The sequence below is a fragment of the Salmo salar genome, chromosome 22 (genome assembly GCF_965601325.2).
Source record: "Salmo salar chromosome 22, fSalSal1, whole genome shotgun sequence".
NCBI classification, from domain to species: domain Eukaryota; kingdom Metazoa; phylum Chordata; class Actinopteri; order Salmoniformes; family Salmonidae; genus Salmo; species Salmo salar.
This window is the reverse complement of record NC_138312.1, coordinates 15,694,308-15,717,601: the sequence shown is the minus strand read 5'-3', so window position 1 is coordinate 15,717,601 and position 23,294 is coordinate 15,694,308. Positions and strand designations below refer to the sequence as shown.

The following is a 23,294-nucleotide window of genomic DNA, read 5'->3' as shown; positions in this document are numbered from 1 at the left end:
ATTTGAAGCATACCGAGCAAGAAATCAGAATGCTAAAGACACAGAGGCCACAGACACACAACTCAAGTGCACACACACACACACACACACACACACACACACACACACACCACCCCCCCCCCCCTGCGTGCACATTTGCAAGTGTAATACTCTTGTTAAAACCAAGTATTGAGTTTATTCTTGTTAAAACCAAGTGTTGAGTTTATTTGTTATACTTAATTGGTATTATATTTAAAAGGTGATTGAATTGCTCCCAAATTGTAATGTTGTTCATGCATTTCTTTTGAAGAAATATTTATTTAATGTATAAGTGAATAGGTTGGTTTACTTTTAAGTTTAAGTTTTGACCAATAAGGTCGCTTGATAAGCTGTGGCCAATGGGAGAATGGACCTGGTTAACGGGAGGCCTGGGAAAAAAGAGAGGGAGAGAGACGTTGAGAAAAGGATGGACATTACATTATGACCATTGGTGAAGACGAATTATAAAAGATGATACAAATAGAACAAAACCCATACCTACCGAGTTTGAAGGGAAATACCGATTTTATTTTATAAGAGAGTTGTTATAATTTAGTTAAGACTTAGTAAAGACTGATGCTATCGTCTCATTGTGGAGGTATTTGACAGCCTTGAGGTTAGCCTAGCATCATGTGAAACTGAGAGAGAAATGCTTGGGAAAGCTTAACGAGTTCATCTTCCCATGGGATATCGGTTACTGCTAAATAGTACTGTCTGCATTGATAGCTGTGCTTGCTGTGGATCTTGTGAGGAAACCTGCAAGGAACTGCCCTACTTCACTGAGGGAATATCTACGAGTAGTGAGTAACCACAACTGTGGGTTGCTTCGGGACTTTATCTGTGTCGTCTTTTTTTTTTTAGCTCCAACGCACGCCAACAGTTTAAACAAGCTTGAAATAATTTGGACATGGGTTGTGCACGACTCATTGGGGTTTATTATTTGTATTTCTTTTGATGTTGTGCTTTGAAAATGTAATAATACACATTTTGAACCTTATGTATGTTGCCTTGGTGGAGTCCTTTACTGTTTCAATTTAATTGAATGCATGGGGTAGCCTATCCTGATACAATAACAGAAACCTATAATCATTTCAGTTCAAGTTAATACCCTAATTGTCATCACTCTAGATAGTTTACAATAGGGATTATTATTGGAGATGTCCTTCTCACCTAACATCCCATGCTGTTGAGATATTCTATGTCAGGTAATATCGCGAGAGTCAAATTCGAGCCTGGTGAGAGGGTTACACAAGTATGTATGCACACAAACACACAGAAACACACATACACACACCCCTCCCCTATAACGCGCTAGGGATAGCCTGATCACTTACATGCAAATTTCAGAGTGGCTCTGCGGCTGAGGATGGTCCCCCATGTGTTGTAGGCAGAGCACTGGTATATCCCCGTGTCTTGGTCCCTGTCCAGACTGTTAACGATCAGGTTGCCCCCAGACATGTGACGCCGGTAGTCACTCCCCAGATCAATGAGTGTTCCGTTTAGTGACCATCTGGAAAGACGTAAACACAATCAGCAGCCGGGCCTCTGGAGATACACACTCACAAACATTTATCACATGGATCGATTTGGTAAAGACAATTGAATCAAATGACGATATTGGATATAATCACGCTGTAATTGTTGGTATTTTGAGCATGAAACTTTTCATTGTGTATTGGGTTAGCTAGTTGCCTTTGAAACACTGTGTAGTCTATTTTTTTTATATTGAAAATAATTGTATTATGTCAAAAAAATAATCACATATCTCATATTACTGGTCTAAAATACGTTGCATGTGAAGTTATGGGTTGAGCATAATAATTCCTATTTCCAACTTCTTTAAAAACATCCATCAGCAGCTAAGTTAAATTCCCAGATAGCATGAGGTCAAAGAATGCACAACATACAAATGTTTTGGACTATTTACTACTCTAATGATTTGTTGCAATAAACAATTTACAAAATGGGGAAATTATTTTCGTTTTTCCAAAGTTAACAAAGCTGAGAGGCATGATAAGTATAGATTATTTTCCACTTAAGAATGCAAGAAATTAGGCATGATTAGGATAAGACTTTGAGCCAGCTAGCTTGAGCAATGCAATTTGGGACCGTGAAATGACAATTCAATGATGAGGGGGAGAAAAATCAATATTTTTTTTATTTTCAGCAAACTAACGAGCAGAGAAAGTGGTGCTTCATACAGCCTTAAAACCAGCCATGACTTTTTCCAGACTCCCGTCTGACAGACTACAAAAGATATAGCTGTCTTTCATGTTGTTGCCTGCATTATTCATCTATCTCAGTGCGGCTTTCACTTAATCAAACTTATTTTGTCACCATTCCAGATACCAAAATAATTGTTTAAATGTTTGAAGTTATGTGATGAAACCTATGTTTCCTGGGCGCACAAATACAAACATTTCAAACAAGACAGTTTGATGCCATATTCAATCTCAATTGCCTTTAAAAAAGCATCTTGTTTATGCATGTTCCAAATGGCTGATATGATCCATCATGTTATCGTATGTATACCAGTGTTTCCCCTAGGATTTTCTTTCCCAGCAGAGGTGACACTGCGTATACAGCCTAGCCGAAGGATCTGACGTGTAAAATAATAAAGGAGAGTGGGAGAGAGGGGGTTGGGTGGCTGGTTGTATTCGCAGCCACCCCAGCATATCTGAACTTAATGGGAGAGGACGGTAGGCAGGCTGAGCAGATCAGACACCCCTGGAGCAGATGGCTGGGCTCTGCCTCTGCTGGGTGTGAGGGCGTCTACGCACGACACAGCCAGCCATCCCATCTAGCAGAAGCGGCAGAAGCAGCAGCAACACCTCGAACAGCAAGCCTCGGCTCCATTTGAACAGTGGGACAAGCTGTCAGAGACACCCCTCACCTGCCAACACTAAGTAGCCACCAGAAAAGGCCTGGTATGAAACCCCCCCTGAGGATGAAGGGCTAGGTGATAGAGCATCAAACTACCAGTCACATACATAGCACCCATTCCATGAGAGTAGGAGTAAACAACGAGGGAAAACCACAGTGCTGCTGCTGGTGTAAATGTACCCATAAGCAGATGTGGAGTTATTAAACCTGAACCAATATAACTGATATTCCACATTGTCCTCATAATAAACGATCACGCCACCAATTAAAGCCCATGCGGACATAACGATCCTTTACTATCAACTATGCAAACTATAATTATCCATGGGAGCCTCGTCATATTGTATTTGAGTCATCACCATCATCATCACCATCATCGTCATATGCAGTGATGTGTATCCATCTCTCTAACAGTCAGTAAAATGGTTCTTACCAGCTGTGAGGTTGTGAGCAAAACCTCAAATATAGTGTAAAAAACATGAAATAAGACAGCTGGCGCCAATTATATTGTATTGTGAGAGCATATGATTGTTGCACACTGCATGCTCTGACCTGTATAGGAGTCTGTGCCCTCAAACCTGTTGCCAGCACAGGACTAATGAGGAACTGAATGAGCACTCCAACACCATGGAAATCTTTCTGCATTCTAAACAGTAGTGGTCTCATCTCCTTTTCATTGCCCCCTCAGGTCTTAACTCATCCACAGATGAGGACTCCAACTGAAGTGCTTCACAAAAAATGGAAAAACAGCACTTCGAAAAAGCACAATTTCTCTGGGGCCATGGCATTAGTGGAGCCTTATAGAGTGAATGGAGGGAATTTAACACACCAGACAGTAGGGTTCCTAAACAACAACAAAGACTAATGGCTCCCTTATTTGCTCTGGCTGTCCTAGCCTGGTACAGCCTCCAGGCCATGGGCTGCTCATGGCATGGTCTGGATGAACTCTGGCCGACCTTGAGGTTCACATCAATGTTGCATGAGGCCTCTTCATCAAATACAGGCAGGGAATGGTGCCGTGCTCAGCGCTGTCTCCAGCCACTCACCTCACCTGTTTTCCCCTGAGGACAAACACACACACACACACAGCTAATATTGGCCCTTAAAAAACACATTGCTGACCAGGAGAAAGAGGGCCCTTGGTCTCAACCCGGAATGTTGGCAGAGAATAAGACTAACAGCTCATCAGATATTACTGAATATCATCATTGAACATGGTTGTATTTGAAATGGAATAATTAATATTTCAGTAGTCTGAGACTTTGTCAGGGCAGGAGATGCAAAGTTATCTCCTCAGGCTCCATGCTGTGAGTGCTTCCAGACTAAATGAGAAACTCAAATTGCCTAACGTGTCCTCGGAGCGCTATTACATAAATTAAGAGACGTGACAACATCTCCAAGATTTCACATTAGAGGGCAGGGAACATCACAAATAAATGATTGATGTCCATTGGCCACTAAGCCCTTGGTTCTACAGTACATTACAGTAAGTTCAGAACACACTGCCCAATGTAGTGTTCATTATGGGTCACTGACAAGTAAGAAAATCAAAAGTGACAACCATATTGAGAAAAACTACCCCTACTGTAACAGATCAAGTACTAATATCTTTAACATGCGCTGTGGTGTGGAGTGATGTCAAGTGTGAAGTTGTGTGGGACTGGTTATGAAAGATAAAGAAAAAAGACAGTACTAAAGGGCATTGTTTCAGTGATATGAGATGGTTACTTTGGCATGAATTGGAAAATGTGAAGCTCTTGACAAAACGCAAAAATCTTGAGATTCCAGTATAATTTCACTAGAAACTGACTGATGTTAGTTGATGCCTTCCTGTGGGAGATCAAAGCTTGTCCCTTTGCAGCTCTGAGGGACAGCTCGGGCAGCTCATTGGGGGCATTTGAGGTCCTGAGTTTTTTTGCGTTTGGGAAATGTATTGCTAAACATTTCTGTTTCACTTTTAATCATCAAGACAAAAGTCCTCTCCTTGCCGGAGGGGACACAAGTCAAGAACAGTCAGTGTCAAACATACACTCTGGTGCAACCCAAATAAAGCCACAAATGATCCCTTTACTTGCAGTGAGTCCAAGGACTAAACGATGCAGTGTCTTTAAAAGTATTCCCATAAACGTCAATCCCCTGCCATGGGAGTTTGTTTCAATAAAGTGATTCACTTCAATTCTACTCAGATCTGTGCTCTGTATTCATTTGGTTTTAATACACTTATCTTACGTAAAATGGGTGCTTGAAGTCCTACTTTTCAATTTGATCGACTTGGTTCTATCCACTTCACAACGAAAGCTTGGATTGTCTTTAATTTGTCTTGGATCGGGCTTTACAAATAACATTAATCGTGTGAAATAGCTCATTAGACACACTTAACTGGAGTGTTATTAGCCTGCATGAAAACAATCACAATATTTGGAATTGCTTAGGATGACTAATGTGTTATCCAATACATCCAATATTAATCCAGAGAAAACATATCACTGTTACTTTACTAATGTAGGAAACTTTTGCGCAGCACTTAAAAATCTAAAGAGGCTTCTACTTACAGCATTCGAGGGTTATTCCAATTTGAGGCGCAGATGACTAGACCACATTCTATCACACATAATCATAACCCACGATCTATGCTTTCCCTGTGCACTTAAGTAAAAAAAAAAGAACAATCCTAATTGTTCGGTTTGATGGTGAGAACACGTCCACTCGACTTCTTTTTCCGAGTTAGTGCAAGTTGTAATGGTTCAGCTCATCCTTGGATTGCTCAGCTTGCACAACAAGTATAATGATACCCCCTGCTGCTGCTCTAAGACCCATGTTTTCAGCACATACGCATTAGAGGAAATGTAAGCATTTAACGGAATGTCACTCACAAGGTTATTACCTCTCTCGACTGCCTGCTGTGCATTTACATGATGCTGACCAAGCTACGAAACACAATCTACCACAAAACCAACGCGGGCTGCCATTTTCAGGCAGACTTACCACCGGGGAATAACCGGGGGGGGGGGGATATCAGAGAATCTAGAGTAGAATTAGAAACTGAAATCTCCCTACATTCCTAATGATTTCCTAAGCAGTGCAGCACATTATAAAACATTAGCTTCAATCCTAGAGCAACCTAAATCAAATCTGTAATAAAGATAACTAGACTCACATCTCTGAAGTATTTATAAGCTAATGGTTGTCTGACTTCCCATCTAAATCTGAATCATAGCTCAAAGCCTGCGTTAGTTTACGGCTTTTAGGTTTTTTGGAATGAGCATACCATATAAATCAGTTTCTCTGTCTGGTTAAATGTCTGCGTACCCCTTTCCTGCAGTAAAATGACCCAGTGTCCTCATGGGTGGAATGTTATTAATATGTCATAATTTAATAATTAATAAACATATTATTTATTTTTTACACAGAAAATCTGGTGTTTCTATGTCAAACGGTTTGTTATATTTCAGTATTCTGTAATGTATATAAAGTGTAATATTGGGATGCAAACTCAAAATGGAATACATTTCAACTCCATATCTGACATGGTACAGGTGTCTTCTTTTTTTAGGCCCATACCCCGTGAGGTGTGTACTTTTGTTTCAAAGTAGATTTGTTTAAGACTACCAAGAAACACTATATGTAACCTTGATTTAGCCAACTGCAGTAAAAGGTGAATCTTGTTTCTTGGATTTTACAGTATCTCTACTGCTACTATGGTAAGCCCAATGTTTTTCGCTCTCCACCAAATCAATACCAATCAATGCTCTTAGTATCCGGTTTGATTGCCTTGAGAGAGAGAGAGACTGAATATTTGGTTAAACATCCATGTTAAATGGTCGCTAATGGCAGTTCCACACTGAATTGTGGAATTATAGTGTAGATTGGTGGAATCCTTTACCTGTACTGTGGGGAGGGGTTCCCCTCTGCCTCACATCTAATGGTAGCTTCCTGGTCAGGGAAGTTGATGGGGAGAATGAGGTCACTGGGCTCTGTCCTCCATCTTGGCCCTTGGAACAGGACATCTTGTGCATGAGCTGGAGAACAAAAGCAACACAGGCTGTAATACCCAGGCCTTTAACAATTGACATTTGTCAATGTGTGACATTTCAGTCATCTAACAAGGAATTAACAAATTAGTCTGAACAAACAGGTAGACAGTGAAAACTTGTGAATCCTGACACGCCAGCACTCGCCAACAGAGGTGACAAAAACTGGTGACAGTTTTGATTTTTTTTAAATCATGTCTATGATTGCAACATGGTAATACACGGTACGATTGAGACAGAGCCATTCAAATATTTGATTTGGAATAGACATAAGGAAACCATTATTTGATTAAATAGTGTGCTACTAACCCAAATAATTATAATAGCTTATCCATGAAAAACTTCAATGTTGGCCTAACTATTCAATGTTGGCACAAATCTGAGTGAGCACTGCAAAAATCATGGTGACGTTGAAACGTTAGTCACATGATTGCATCTGTGTGAATCCAGCAAATCAGGAACATTCACAGGACATTAGCTAACATATGCCTATTAAGTTCTTGTTAGGGTTTGAGCCAACATTTTCTGATCACCAAAAAAAACATTTTCCAAACATTTTGGAAATGAAAATATCATTGGAATGTTCTGCTAACATTCACAAAAAATATAGTTCACAACATCTGTAAAAACTACCACAGAACATTCTCTTAAGGTTAATGTAATAACACAATGTTCCGTTAACGTTCTGCCGCAACAAAATCTGGGAGCAATTAACCCTTTGCTATGCCCAGCCCCCCTTGGTTATTGTTGCAACCGTGGACAACATTTTTCCAGGAAGACCAATTCCCCATTCAACCATTGGCGAAATCCCCTCACAATAACCTCAAACTGTTTTTTTTCTTTTGAGACCAATGAAACTGTTTCTAATAAAAAAATGAAATTGAACACAGATCACCCTTTGCTAAATCAGGAAACTCTTGGGTATGTTGTGGTGGACTGTCATTACAATTGCTTCATGGGAACCTGGTCAAATTATGTTTGTAGTGTAGCTAGCCATTGAATGTCTCTGAATCCATTGTTAGCATGCAGTCAAAGCTATTACCACTTTTGGAACTATTGCACAAAAACCGTATCCTGATGTCGACAGCAGATGGGAGTTGTATTAATAACATTCCTAACTTAGCTAGCTGACATACTTTTTGAGAAAACAAGCTATAATAAGTGGCTAGCTAGCTAGCGTGAGCAACATTTGGTAGTCAGAGACTGCGAGATAGCTAACCAGCTGAGCTGGCAAACAATGTAACAAAAGTATAATTTCAGAATAAAAAAAACCCTCAATCAACAGGCTGTGCATCTCAGGAATCACAGTAATAATTACTCTTGGTGTATTGTTCAATTATTCAGCCATTTAAACATGTATTTTTTAAAGAAAACTCTCAGTTTTTGCCATAGCCCTCATTTGCCTTCATGCGATTTAAACATGAGCTTGTCAGAGGTGTCGGACTCGGCGACAGTTGCTATCCATTGGAGCACTGCGATTGGTTGCCCAAAATTATGGGTGGGACTTAGCAACGGGTCAATTGAAGTGGCTATGAGGAAACATTACAGGAACGTTCTGCTAATGTTGATGGATATGTTATTCAAAACACTCATAAAAACAAGCAGGGAATATTCCTGCAATGGTCTTATAAAGTTCCAGTGTGACGTTATGACATAACGATGTTCCAAAAAATATTCCCTCAACATGCTTCAGCAATTATGTCTGGATTCAATTAAATTGTTTCCGAGAAAACATTACCTGAACGTTCTTTTAATGTTCATGGAGACATCATCCAAAACATTCAAAACAACATGCAGGGAACATTTCCGCATTACTCTCATATGCACTACCGGTCAAAGGTTTTAGAACACCTATTCATTCAAGTTCTTCTTTATTTTTACTATTTTCTACATTGTAGAATAATAGTGAAGATTAAAAAAAAAATGAAATAACAGATATGGAATCATGTAGTAACCAAAAAAAGTGTTAAACAAATCAAAATATATTTTATATTTGAGATTCTTTGAAGTAGCCACCCTTTGCCTTGATGACAGCTTTGCACACTCTTAGCATTCTCTCATGAGGTAGTAACCTGGAATGCATTTCAATTGGCAGGTGTGCCTTGTTAAAAGTTCATTTGTGGAATTTCTTTCCTTCTCAATGCATTTGAGCCAATCAGTTGTGTTGTGACAAGGTAGGGGAGGTATAGATAGACCTTTTTGGAAAAATACCAAGTCCATATTATGGCAAGAACAGCTCAAATAAGCAAAGGGAAACGACAGTCCATTACTTTAAGACATGAAGGTCAGTCAATCTGGAAAAATTCAATAACTTTTTACGTTTCTTCAAGTGCAGTCGCAAAAACCATCAAGTGCTATGATGAAACTGGCTCTCATGAGGACCCCCACAGGAATGCTGCAGGGGATAAGGTCATTAGCGTTACCAGCCTCAGAAATTGCAGCCCAAAATAAGTGCTTCACATAGTTCAAGTAACAGACACATCTCAACATCAACTGTTCAGAGGAGACTGTGTGAAGCAGGCCTTCATGGTCTAATTGTTGCAAAGAAACCACTAATAAAGTACACCAATAATAAGAAGAGACTTGCTTGGGCCAAGAAACACGAGCAATGGACATTAGACTGGTGGAAATATGTATTTTGGTCTGGAGTCCAATTTGGAGATTTTTGGTTCCAACCTCCGTGTCTTTGTGAGACGCGGTGTGGGTGAACGGATGATCTCCGCATGTGTATTTCCCACCGTAAAGCATGGAGGATGAGGTGTTATGGTATGGGGGTGCTTTGCTGGTGACACTGTCTGTGATTTATTTGGAATTCAAGGCACACTAAACCAGCATGGCTACCACAGAATTCTGTAGTGATACGCCATCCCATCTGGTTTGGGCTTAGTGGGTCTATCATTTGTTTTTCAACAGGACAATGACCTAATATGCCAAGAAGTAGACTGATGGAGTGCTGCATCATATGACCTGGCCTCCACAATCCCCTGACCTCAACCAAATTGAGATGGTTTACGATGAGTCGGACCGCAGCGTGAAGGAAAATCAGCCAACAAGTGCTTAGCATATGTGGGAACTCCTTCAAGACTGTTGGAAAAGCATTCCAGGTGAAGCTGGTTGAGAGAATGCCTTGAGTGTGCAAAGCTGTCATCAAGGCAAAGGGGGGCTATTTGAAGAATCTCAAATATAAAATATATTTTGATTTGTTTAACAGTTATTTGGTTACTACATGATTCCATATGTGTTGTTTCATAGTTTTGATGTCTTCACTATTATTCTACAATGTAGAAAATAGTACAAATAAATAGAATTCAGCTAATGTTGATATCAATGCACTAATACCTACACTACATTACCAACGTATGTGAACACCTGCTCGTCGAACATCTTATTCCAAAATCATGGGCATGAGTTGGTCCCCCCTTTGCGGCTATAACAGCCTCCACTCTTCTGGAAAGGCTTTCCACTAAATTTTGGAACATTGCTGCGGTGACATGCTTCCATTCAGCCACAAGAGAATTAATGGTGTCGGGCGCTGATGCTGAGCGATTTGGCTTGGCTCTTCCAATTCATCCCAAATGTGTTCAACGGGGTTGAGGTCAGGGCTCTGTGCAGGCCAGTCAAGTTCTTCCCCAACAATCTCAACAAACCATTTCTGTATGGACCTCGCTTTGTCCACGGGGGCATTGTCATGCTGAAACAGGAAAGAGCCTTCCCCAAACTGTTGCCACAAAGTTGGAAGCACAGAATCATCTAGAATGTCATTACTGTAGCGTTAAGATTTCCCTTCACTGAAACTAAGGGGCCTAGCACGAACCATGCAAAACAGCCCCAGACCATTATTCCTCCTCCACCAAACTTTACAGTGGCACTATGCATTCGAGCAGGTAGCGTTCCCCTGGCATCCGCCAAACCCAAATTTGTCAGGTGGACTGCCAGATGGTGAAGCGTGTTTCATCACTCCAGAGAACGCTTTTCCAACTTTGGCGAGCTTTACACCCCTCCAGCCGACGCTTGGCATTGCGCATGGTGATCTTAAGCTTTTGTGCGGCTACTAGGCCATGGAAACCCATTTCATGAAGCTCCCGACAAACAGTTATTGTGCTGACGCTGCTTCCAGAGGGAGTTTGGAACTCGGTAGTGAGTGTTGCAACTGACAGATGATTTTTACGCGCTACAGCACTCGGCGGGCCTGTTCTGTGAGCTTGTGTGGTCTACCACTTCGCGGCTGAGCCGTTGTTGCTCCTAGATGTTTCAACTTCATAATAACAGCACTTACAGTTGACCGTGGAAGCTCTAGCAGGGCAGAAATTTCATGAACTGACTTGTTGGAAAGGTAGTAAGTATCCTATGATGGTGCCACGTTGAAAGTGACTGAGCTCTTCAGTAAGGCCATTCTACTGCCAATGTTTGTCTTTGGAGATTGCATGGCTGTGTGCTCGATTATATGCACCTGTCAGAAACAGGTGTGGCTGGGAAAGCTAAAGGCACTAATTTGAAGGGGTGTTCACATACTTTTGTATATATAGTGTACAGCAACAAACAACAAACATTTCTGTGAGACACTTATAAAGTTATATTGTAATGTTACGACATGATGTTCCAATAATATTCTAAAAACATACTTTAACAATAATGGAAGTAGTTCTTAAAACACTGCTGCAACGTTCCGCTAATATTAATGTATAGTATTATACAAAGTTGCCAAACTATGAAACAAATTTCAATCCTCTTAAATCATGATATTTTATTAGGGTATTGTTCAAACATGGTTTTAGATTTTTTTAATAAAGAAAGGTCATCAAGTAAATGTTAACCTGCGATCTGCCATCTTCCAGCCTTGTAGGCTGTGGATTCCACAAACTATGATTCAAAGTCCTTAAACTTAGATTCAAACTATGGCTTTATGTCTTTGTACATACTGTATGCACATCAATGTACATACATCTCACCACAATCAGTCAGGCAATAATTTGACATGATTTCTGAAATCAAGTTCGTAGTGAAAATAAAAGGTAAAAACATTCCAACTTTACAGTATATGTCAGAAATAGAGGAAACAAATTCCTCAACAGTAAGATAGCACTAACACATAAAATAAACCTCCATGGACTGTTCAAAACTGTTTTGAATACTTGTTGAGCCCCTTAAAGCATACACCTATTGTATACTGTATTATATGTAAATTCAAAGTCTGCTTTGCTGTGGTTGTCTTACAGTGGAGGGAGAGAGAGAGAGAGAGAGAGAGAGAGAGAGAGAGAATAGAAAGGGGGGAGAGAGAGAGAGAATAGAAAGGGGGGAGAGAGAGAGAGAGAATAGAAAGGGGGGAGAGAGAGAGAGAATAGAAAGGGGGAGAGAGAGAGAGAATAGAAAGGGGGAGAGAGAGAGAGAATAGAAAGGGGGAGAGAGAGAGAGAATAGAAAGGGGAGAGAGAGAGAGAGATAATAGAAAGGGGGAGAGAGAGAGAGAATAGAAACGGGGAGAGAGAGAGATAATAGAAAGGGGAGAGAGAGAGAAAATAGAAAGAGAGAGAGAGAAAATAGAAAGAGAGAGAGAGAGAGAGAGAAAATAGAAAGGGGGAGAGAGAGAGAGAGAGAGAGAGAGGGGGGATAGAGAGAGAGAGAGAGAGAGAGAGAGAGAGAAAATAGAAAGGGGGAGAGAGAGAGAGAGAGAGAGGGGGGGGATAGAGAGAGAGAGAGAGAGAGAGAGAGAGAAAATAGAAAGAGAGAGAAAGAGAAAAAATAGAAAGAGAGAGAGAGAAAATAGAAAGAGAGAGAGAGAAAATAGAAAGAGAGAGAGAGAGAAAAAATAGAAAGGGGGAGAGAGAGAGAGAGAGAGAGAGAGAGAGGGGGGATAGAGAGAGAGAGAGAGAGAGAGAGAGAGAGAGAGAGAGAGAGAGAGAAAGAGAGAGAGAGAGAGGATTTCTGTCCCAATCCCAGGTGACCACAAGGGCATAACGAGCCAGTGTAGCAAGAGGTTTGTTCTAAAATGCAGGCGCAGTTCCATCCCAAGGATCCTGATAATGATCTCTGACATGTCATACACAGGAATAGGAATGGAATCGCAGATGTCCCTGGAGGTGCAAATGCAGTAGGCTGCTCAAGGGATGGCTGAAGGGCAACAGTAGCCTACCGTATATGAAAAACTGCATTTTAATCAATTTAACCTTGTCACTATGAAATATAATATGGTTGCTTGCAAATACTGTGTGAGTGTCTCTATCAGTTTCTTATCAACAGCAAAAGAGAAGATTAGATCTAGGCTAATGCAATGTAATACAATACAGATTCTGTAGAATTGTGTAGTCAGTGCACAGTATGGTTCATTTCAGTTCATAACGTCAAGCAGAATCTAGAGAATATCCAAAGCACTTCAAAATGATGTAGGGAACACTGTGAGCATTAGATTTCCTACATTTCCATATGAGACAAAAGAGACAACATAGCGCACACACATCAGTGTAATACTGTCGACTTCAAACTAGCGCTCTATTGAGAGGTATTGCAGTACTGTTGCCTAAAAGGTATACCACCCAGCAAACTGGGAACATTTCCAGATTCTCATTAAGTTATAGTTAGGGTTGTATCTAACACTAGGATGACAACATCCCAAAAACATTCAAAGAATGTTTTTCATGACCAAATATTTGAATTAATATATATATATTTTTATTAAATATCCTTGGAATGTTCTCCTAACATTCATTAAACTGTTGTGCAGAACATCTGTAACAACAACCACAGAACATTACCCCAAAGTTCTCATTAGGTTTCCAGGTAATGTTGTAAACATTACACAATGTACCAGTAATGTTTTCCCAGCAAACCAAAAATGGTTCTGTGAAAGTTCCTGGAACATTTGTTAGGTCACAGCAAATGTTCTCATAACATATATAAAACATTTGTCTGATGTTGCAAGAACGTTCCTAAAACACATTTAATCTGTTCTTTAAAGATTCCCAGAATGCTTGATTAGTTTGTGGGAGCAGTTTGGTGAGATCATTGTGGGGAAATCACAAAAGATATGCTCCCATAAAACAAAACACTGTCCATGATTCCACAATGTTTCTTTTAGGGTGCAAAAAATATTCACCTGATGTTAAATAAAAGGTAAAAATATATATATGTTACAAAAACATTTTAATAACTCAAATTGTGTTCTGTGTCCTGATTGACCATATTTGACAGAAAAAAAAACAAGGCTACAGTTATCACCTGGTGGTGCAGTGGGTTAATGATTTGGCTGCAGATCTGAAGATTGCAGGTTCAATCCCAAATATTCCTTAACCATGTTTATTTTAAAAGACAATGTGAAATTAAGGCTCAGGTATACTCTACTAAAAGAGAGGATGTCTTTATTTCATCCAGATTTATAAATCTAGAAAGACATGCAGAATTTAGACTAATTGTAAAAAACAAAACATTGTATAAAAATGGACTGTTCAACTTTAAAAAAACGCACCCTATATAATTCCTATTATAAAGTTCTTGATATGGTCCTCCTGTCTTATTTTTCATGATCTGAAAAGCAAAAGTGATCCTGGATCAGTACTCATAGTCTATATATGGGCCTAGGGGTACGCAGCATATAAAGAGTATGATGGTTAATAACCCAGTTACCAGTATTCCCCTGGGTTAGTTATGTCTAAGGACGCTGAAAAGGAAGCATGGAACTCCTGTGTGACCATACTGCCATGGCTATATATTGTCAACATGTGAAGTTTAAAAAATATGGTTGTGTTTAGATGATTAAATGCTGTTCAAATGTCCTATGAATGAAATTAAAATGCCATGTGTCTCTACAATATAGTCTTCAAATGCAAATTACCATTAAATCTGTAGAGAAACATAATGGGGATGTATTCCAATCTGCTTTCTTATGCTTTAATTTGCATACTGAGAATGTTGTGATAATATTAGGTCAAACTTAAACATAACATTTTCTAAGTGTTCTTGTAATATTCTGTGTATATTGTGTGAATATCAATGGAATATTGCGTCCCCTCCCCAATTTCGTGATATCCAATTGGTAGTTACAGTCTCGTCCTATAGCTGCATCTCCCGTACGGACTCGGAAGAGGTGAAGGTCGAAAGCCATGCATCCTCTGAAACACGACCCCGCCAAGCCACAGTGCTTCTGACACAATGCTCGCTTAACCCGGAAGCCAGCCGCACCAATGTGCAGGAGGAAACAACGTACACCTGGCGACCGTGTCAGCATACATTGCGCACGGCCTGCCACAGGAGACGCTAGAGCACGAAGGGACATGGACAACCCGGCTGGCCAAACCCTCCCTTAACCCGGAAGACGCTGGGCCAATTGTGCGTAGCCTCAAGGGTCTCCCAGTCGTAGCTGGCTGCGACACAGCCTGGGATCAAACCAGGATCTGGAGTGACGTAGCTAGCACTGCGTAGCAGTGCCTTAGACCACTGTGCCACTCGGGAGGCCCCGGAATATTAAGTTAAACCTAAAACAAACATGTTATGAACATCATAAGAACGGTCTTATTGAATTCTTACAAAATTGTCCTGTACAACCTAACTTAAACATTGTATGAGTGTCATCACAACTGAGCATATTTTGTGTTTTGGAAACCTCTCTCTTGTAATGTACCCACACTTTCCCCACAACCTAATTACATGTTCTGGGAACCGTTAAAGAACTCAGGAAGGCTGTTCTTTCAACATTCTTGCAACATCAAAGGAATGTTTTCTGCACCCTGATACAAACATTACCTGAATGTCAGCACAACCGGACAGTTTTTGTGTTTTGGGAACAAATCTGTTGTTATCTCCCCACAATGTTACCACAACCTAAAGAAACATTCTGGGAGCAGTTAAAGAACATACGAAATGTGTTCTGGGAATGTTTTTGTAATATCAGGTGAATGTTTTGCACCCTAAAATATTATCACTTTTACACAATGGGTTACTAACATATTTATTCATACTATTTCATCCTTCCACAAGATATAGTCCCGACACAAATCTAGGGTTGCAACCCAAGCTGGCTGGTCATTTGTTCTTCCGGTTCGGTTGCCAGAGAAGTGACCTAGTCGTTCTGTCTTTTTGTTCTACATCTATGGACGCTATCCAGTCGTTGGTTCTAAGTGTTCCACTGCAATACTAGCTGGCAACGTTCTTATCCCTCGTTTGCTAGCTAGCCAACTACAGCTAACCTACAGTCACGTCAAACAGTGCAGCCAGAATAACAAAAGCAGCATTTGCTTTTATTCTAGTGACATTTATTTGGACACATCCATAACAATGAGCTAACGAGGCACGATTTCACCTGATTTGTATAATCACCTGTCTGTGTTATTTTTTAACCTTTATTTAACTAGGCATGTCAGTTAAGAACAAATTCTTATTTTCAATGACAGTCTAGGAACAGTGGGTTAACTGCCTTGTTCAGGAGCAGAACAACAGATTTTTACATTGTCAGCTCGGGGAATTGATCTTACAACCTTTTGGTTGCTAGTCCAACGGTCTAACCACTAGGCTAGGCTGCCACAGATATTTTGTGATGTCCCCACAATGTTCCCAACAGACTGTTCCCACAACCTATTGAAACATTCTGGGAACCTTTAAAGAACAAACTAAATGTGTTCTGGGAACTTTCTTGTAGTAATATAAGGTAAAAAAATGTTGCACCCTAAAAGAAACATTGTATAATCATCCATGCAACTGGACAGTTATTGTGTTTTGGGAACATATATTATGTGATGTTCTCACAATTTTTCCACCAGACTGTTACCACAACCTAATTAAACATTCTGGGAACCTTTGAAAGAACAGATAATCCGTGTTCTGGGAACATTCTTGTAACATCAGTTGAATGTTAATGTACACAAAAAAAAAAAACATTGTACAATCATCCACGCAACTGGACAGTTTGTGTGTTTTGGTAACATCTTTTGTGATGTCCCTACATTGTTCTCACCAGACTTTACCCACAACCTAATGAAACATTCTGGGAAACTTTAAAGAACAGATTAAATGCGTTTTAGTAATGTTCTTGCAACATCAGGCAAATGTTTTATAGGTCCAAAAGGCTCCTTAACAGCTTCTACCCCCAAGCCTAAGACTGCTGAACAATTAATCAAATGGACACCTGGACAATTTACATTGACCCCTGCTGCTACTCACTGTTTATTATCTATGCATAGTCACTTTACCCCTACGTACATGTACAAATTACCTCGACTAACCTGTACCCCTGCACATTGATTGACTCAGTACCGGTACCCCCTGTATATAGCCTTGTTCTTGTTATTTTATTGTGTTACTATTTTTTACTTTAGTTTATTTAGCAAATACTTTCTTAACTCTATTTCTTGAACTGCATTGTTGGTTAAGGGCTTGTGAGCAAGCATTTCACGGTAAGTTCTACACCTGTTGTATTCGGCGTGTGAAAAATGCAATTTGTTTTGATTTTTATACAAACATTCTACAATCATCATCACAACTGGACAGTTTTTGTGTTATGAGAACTTTTGCCGCGACCTAACAAATGTTCTGGGAAATTTCACAGAACTAATTTTGGTTTGCTGAGCAGTTTCTCATTTGTAACAAAGAGAGCAATTAGGCCTACTTACATTGTGCAAGTAACAATGTTAATGTAAACATAAATCATCCTTTGAATGAAAAATCATATTGGAGCTTGTAGAATTATAATAGTAAATACCTCTTCTGAATAAAATGTGTAGTAAAACATCTTACCTGCAAGGCAACCAATGATTGATAGCAGCACAAGTTGTTTCCATAGTAACATCATCTTCCGTTGCCAAGGGCAAATAAGACTCTCATCCAATTGCTTGTGAATGGAATGTTCTCCCCTGAGTATGAGAATCTTTGATCTGAGGGGAAAGTAATTAAACAAATAAGTAAAATAAGACATTTTGAGCCAAATATTACAAGCATTCAACATCAATACATGATTACAGTATTACAAAAGTTGCACTATTCATGTTCTTTCACAGTTTTTAGGAGCCTTGAAGTAAAAATAAGAAAATAAACTGTGAAAGCAATGTAAATTAAATCCACTCACCAGACAACACATGCATATGATTTCAGCCATTAGGCAACGGTTGATTTATTATTTTATTAATTATACTGTATGCCTTTTGATGACTGCATGATGCCTAAAGGTAATGGAAAATACAGCTGTTGACACATTGGGGGTAAGTAAGGACATATAGAGTGCATATAAAAAAATACACTAACTGTTTAAAAGTTTGGGGTCACTTAGAAATGTCCTTGTTTTTGAAAGAAAATCACATTTTTGGTCCATTAAAATAACATCAAATTGATCAGAAATACAGTGTAGACATTGTTAATATTGTAAATGACTATTGTAGCTGGAACTGGCTGATTTTTAATGGAATATCTACATAGATGTACAGAGGCCCATTAACAGCAACCATCACTCCTGTGTTCCAATGGCACGTTAAATTAGCTAATCCAAGTTGATCATTTTAAAAGGCTAATTGATCATTAGAAAACCCTTTTGCAAATTATGTTAGCACAGCTGAAAACTGTTGTTCTGATTAAAGAAGCAATAAAACTGGCCTTCTTTAGATTAATTGAGTATCTGGAGCATCAGCATTTGTGGGTTCGATTACAGGCTCAAAATGGCCAGAAACAAAGAACTTTATTCTGAAACTCGTCAGTCTATTCTTGTTCTGAGAAATGAAGGCTATTCCATGAGAGAAATTGCTAAGAAACTGAAGATCTCGTACAACGCTGTGTACTACTCTCAGGACAGAACAGCTCAAACTGGCTCTAACCAGAATAAAAAGAGGAGTGGGAGGCCCCGGTGCACAGCTGAGCAAGAGGACAACTACATTAGAGTGTCTAGTTTGAGAAACAGGCGCCTCACAAGTCCTCAACTGGCAGCTTCATTAAATAGTACCCGCAAAACACCAGTCTCAACGTCAACAGTGAAGAGGCGACTCCGGGATGCTGGCCTTCTAAGCAGAGTTCTCTGTCCAGTGTCTGTGTTCTTTTGCGCATCTTAATCTTTTCTTTTTTATTGGCCAGTCTGAGATATGGCTTTTTCTTTGCAACTCTGCCTAGAAGGCCAGCATCCCGGAGTAGCCTCATCACTGTTGACGTTGAGACTGGTGTTTTGCGGGTACTATTTAATGAACCTGCCAGTTGAGGACTTGTGAGGCGTCTGTTTCTCAAACTAGACACTCTAATGTACTCAGTTGTACACATTTCAATACCAGGTATAGATGGAAAGCCAGTGATCACTATTCCATCATCTGTAACAATGTCAAATGTTCACCATAAAACCTGGTCCAGACAAACTCTTAGGAAGATACTACATATCAAACATGGAAGAAGTTTGAATATGATTCAGCTGCAATGAATCACAGGTCCCCAACAGTACTTATTCTATGGAACTACATCTTGGACAATGTTATGGAATAGTGACACAAAGAATTGCTAAGTGAGCTTGTTTTTTCATTACCAAACCATCATAGTGCATTTCCTGTCAACCTGAGCAACAAGCACATATCTGCTACATCGGAGGAAAGAGGGGGTTGGAAATAATTGACCTCAAAAGCTACTTTCCTCAGCCTATTAATAGGAACTGGCAGACAACCTAAATACATTTAGCAGTATACTAATATATAGCCTACTGTGCAGCACAGCGCCCATACAATGAGAAAAGCTTACAATGCCTTCAGAAAGTATTCATACCCCTTGACTTATTGCACATTTTGTTGTGTTACAGCCTGAATTCAAAATTGATTCAATGGGTTCTCACCCACACAATATCCCATAATGACAAAGTGAAAACATTATTTTAGAAATGTTTGCAAATGTATTGAAAATGAAATACAGAAATATATATTCACACCTCTGAGTTAATACTTTGTAGAAGCACCTTTGGAAGTGATTACAGCTGTGAGTCTTTCTGGGTACGTCTTTAAGAGCTTTCCACACCTGGATGGTGCAATATTTGCCCATTATTCTTTTCAAAATCCTTCAAGCTCTGTCAAATTGGTTGTTGATCATTGCTAAACAACCATTTTCAGGTCTTGCTGTAGATTTTCATGTAGATTGAAGTCAAAATTGTAAATCGACCACTCAGGAACATTCACTGTCTTCTTGGTAAGCAACTCCAGTGTAGATTTGGCCTTGTGTTTTAGGTTGTCCTGCTGAAAGGTGGATTTGTCTACCAGCGTCAGGTGGAAAGCAGACGGAACCAGGTTTTTCTCTAGGATTTTGCCTGTACATAGCTCCATTCTGTTTATTTTTTTATCCTGAAAAACTCCCCAGTCCTTAACGATTACAAGCATACCCATAACATGATGCAGCCACCACTATCCTTGAAAATATGGAGGGTGAACCTCAGAAATGTGTTGTATTGGATTTGTCCCAAACATAACACTTGTATTCAGGACAAAAAGTTAATTGCTTTACCAATTCTTTTGCAGTATTACTTCAGTGCCTTGTTGCAAACAGGATGCATGATTTGGAGAATGTATATTCTGTACAGGCTTCCTTCCTTTCCCTCTGCAATTAGGTTAGTATTGCGGAGTAACTCCAATGTTTTTGATCCATCCTCAGGTTTCTCCAATCAAAGACATTAAGCTCTAACCTTTTTAAAGTCACCATTGGCCTCATGGTGAACTCAATGAGCGGTTTCCTTCATCCCCGGCAACTGAGTTAGGAAGGACGCCTGTATCATTGTAATGACTTGGTGTATTGAAACACCATCCAAAGTGTAATTAATAACTTCACCATGCTCAAAGGGATATTCAATGTCTGTTTAAAAAAAAAATGTATTGTACCAATAGCTGCCATTTTTTGTGAGGCATTGGAAAACTTCCCTGGTCTTTGTGCTTGATTCTGTGTTTGAGATTCCTGCCTCGACTAAGGGACATTACAGATTGTATTTGTGGGGTACAGATAGCGCTGGGTGACATGGACCAAATATCATATCACTGTATTTTTATTTTAAATGGACGCTGTGATAGTATATTACGGTATTTTATGTTTTTCAATAATACAAGTAATACATTTGCTTCATGAGTAGTGTGTGACCCTAGGGTGGCAACACATACATTCAATGGGTCTTTCTCCATTCTGATTGTTTTATACCATTAAATACAAATTTAACAAAATATTATAATATGTATTTTCATCAATTTCTGCACTCATTCAAGATCATGTCCACACTGCCACGTAGGGCTACATGACATGGGCAAACAATTTAGGCCTTATTTTTATCAAATGTTGCAATTCTGATTTGACTTGCGATTTAGAGCAAAACACTTGGCTGAACTGTTGGAATCATGCAAATATAATGATAATTCTAATTATTCAGTTAGAATATCATAGTGGGCACTTTGAATACAGTGTTGTTTGACATGACAAAGAATGCAAATGCCAGGGAGGAGTTATTGTGACAGGGTAAGAACCAAAGTGTTTATAAGTGATTCTGAGGTCCCATGTGGCTCAGTTGGTAGAGCATGGTGTTTGCAACACCAGGGTTGTGGGTTTGTTTCCCATGGGGGACCAGTATGGAGAAAAAATGTATGAAATGTATGCATTCACTACTGTAAGATGCTCTGGATAAAAGTGTCTGGTAAATGTAGGTGACTCTATAATCTTTGGCTACACTGAATGTTTTCTCTTAGCTACATGTAGCTAACACAGTTTTATTTATCTGTTATTTTACCAGGTAAGTTGACTGAGAACACATTCTCATTTACAGCAACAACCTGGGGAATAGTTTCAGGGGAGAGGACGGGGGAGCCAATTGGAAGTTGGGGATGATTAGGTGGCCATGATATGATGGCCAGATATAGAATTTATCCAGGACACCGGGGTTAACACCCCTACTCTTTATTATTTTTAAAAATGTATTTTCCATTTTTATTGAATATCCGAAACACACAATAAACTTGCAGTGAAGCCGCTCAGCAACTACACCACACTAGTCATCCAACAGACTCCCATTCAGAGCGACACACAGAAGCATCCCGGGTTAATGCCCTGCTCAAGGGCACATTGACAGATCTCCCACCAGACCAAAAACGTGAACCTGAACCCTCCAAGATCCCCCCACAGTTCCCCAATAGCTGTCCCTCAACCATCCAAGACCCCTCCAACAGTCCCCCCAAGAAGAAAAAAAATACAATTAATTCCATTCCCCACCCCCAAGAACCCCCAATGCACCAACAACCAAGAAATTTAACTAAAGAGAAAAAATAAAAAGACAAATGAAAAACAGCAAACAACGCAAAAAAACCCAACAAAAACAACAAAAACACAAAGGACATCAAGGACAAGTAAAATCATAACAGCAATGCCAACTGTATATGTTTGAGTGCATGTTTGGCACTATTCCATGTGTGTTTCCGTGTATGCATGTATTTGAATGAGAGTGTGTGTATATATGCATGTGTACAAACACCTGCACGACATCAGCCTCAGGCAAACCGGCATTAGCTTTAAAAACACTGCTCCTCAAAGTCATTCAAATGTACTTTTTACTGTTTCATTTTTACTTTATTTTTTACTTCTATCTTTGACCATCATTCTATCTCCCGCACAGCAACTCCACTCCCACTTGTCTTCAATTCCACATCCCAACCCTCAGCTTCCCTCAGCCCATCCCACCTATCTCTGCTGGCCACCCTCTTCAGATTTTTATGCAACATATATCTTTCAACTATGCTGTGATGTTAACGTACAATTTCAATCTATCTAATTGAATAGATTGAAAGAGTTGATTGCGAGTTGAAGATAAATACTTTTACTAAGAGTATTAGTAATTGACTGACCCGGTCTCTCCAGATCTCCTAACAGTACTATTTCTAGGTTCAATTTTAGATCAAAGCTATGCATGTTTAGCCATTCTTGAACCTGAGACCAGAAAACAGGCTACCTGAGGGCAATACCAAAATAAATGGTCTATTGATTCTGTACCCTGACAACAAAATCTGCAGAGCTTCGATGATTTTATGCCCCACATTTTCAACATTTTGTTGGTGGCAAGAATTCTAAATTCAATTTGTTTTTGTTGAAATGTACGAAGTCTTGAATCTTGCGTTGTTTTATATACAGCATCAACTCATACAACCTCATACCATGGAATCGGTACATCAAAAATCTCTTCCCAACTATTTTGCGATCTGTATGGCACAGTTGTCAACATCTTTGTTCTCAAATTAAACTGGAATACTTTTCTATTTATGCTACCTTTATTCCTCAGCCAGTTTTGATCCTTTATATTGGGCAGACAGACCAGTTCCCTACCTCCTCCCGCTGCCACCACCTGCCTCCTCCATTTTTGGGGTAATGCTGTAATCAATTGGTGGTACTCTTGGATTGAGCAGACCTT

At 39.6% G+C, this 23,294-nt stretch overlaps 1 protein-coding gene across 1 annotated transcript in view; it reads right to left on the bottom strand.

The window, feature by feature from the left end:
• Positions 1-23,294, bottom strand: part of LOC106582848 (contactin-3) — a 75,678-nt gene that overhangs the window by 37,807 nt on the left and 14,577 nt on the right. The window contains exons 2-4 of the mRNA XM_014166370.3: positions 17,651-17,787; positions 6,785-6,920; positions 1,353-1,528 (exon numbers count right to left, since the gene is read on the bottom strand). Coding sequence (XP_014021845.1) covers positions 1,353-1,528; positions 6,785-6,920; positions 17,651-17,705 — 367 coding nt within the window. The 5' untranslated portion in view covers positions 17,706-17,787. The remainder of the gene's footprint in view (positions 1-1,352; positions 1,529-6,784; positions 6,921-17,650; positions 17,788-23,294) is intronic.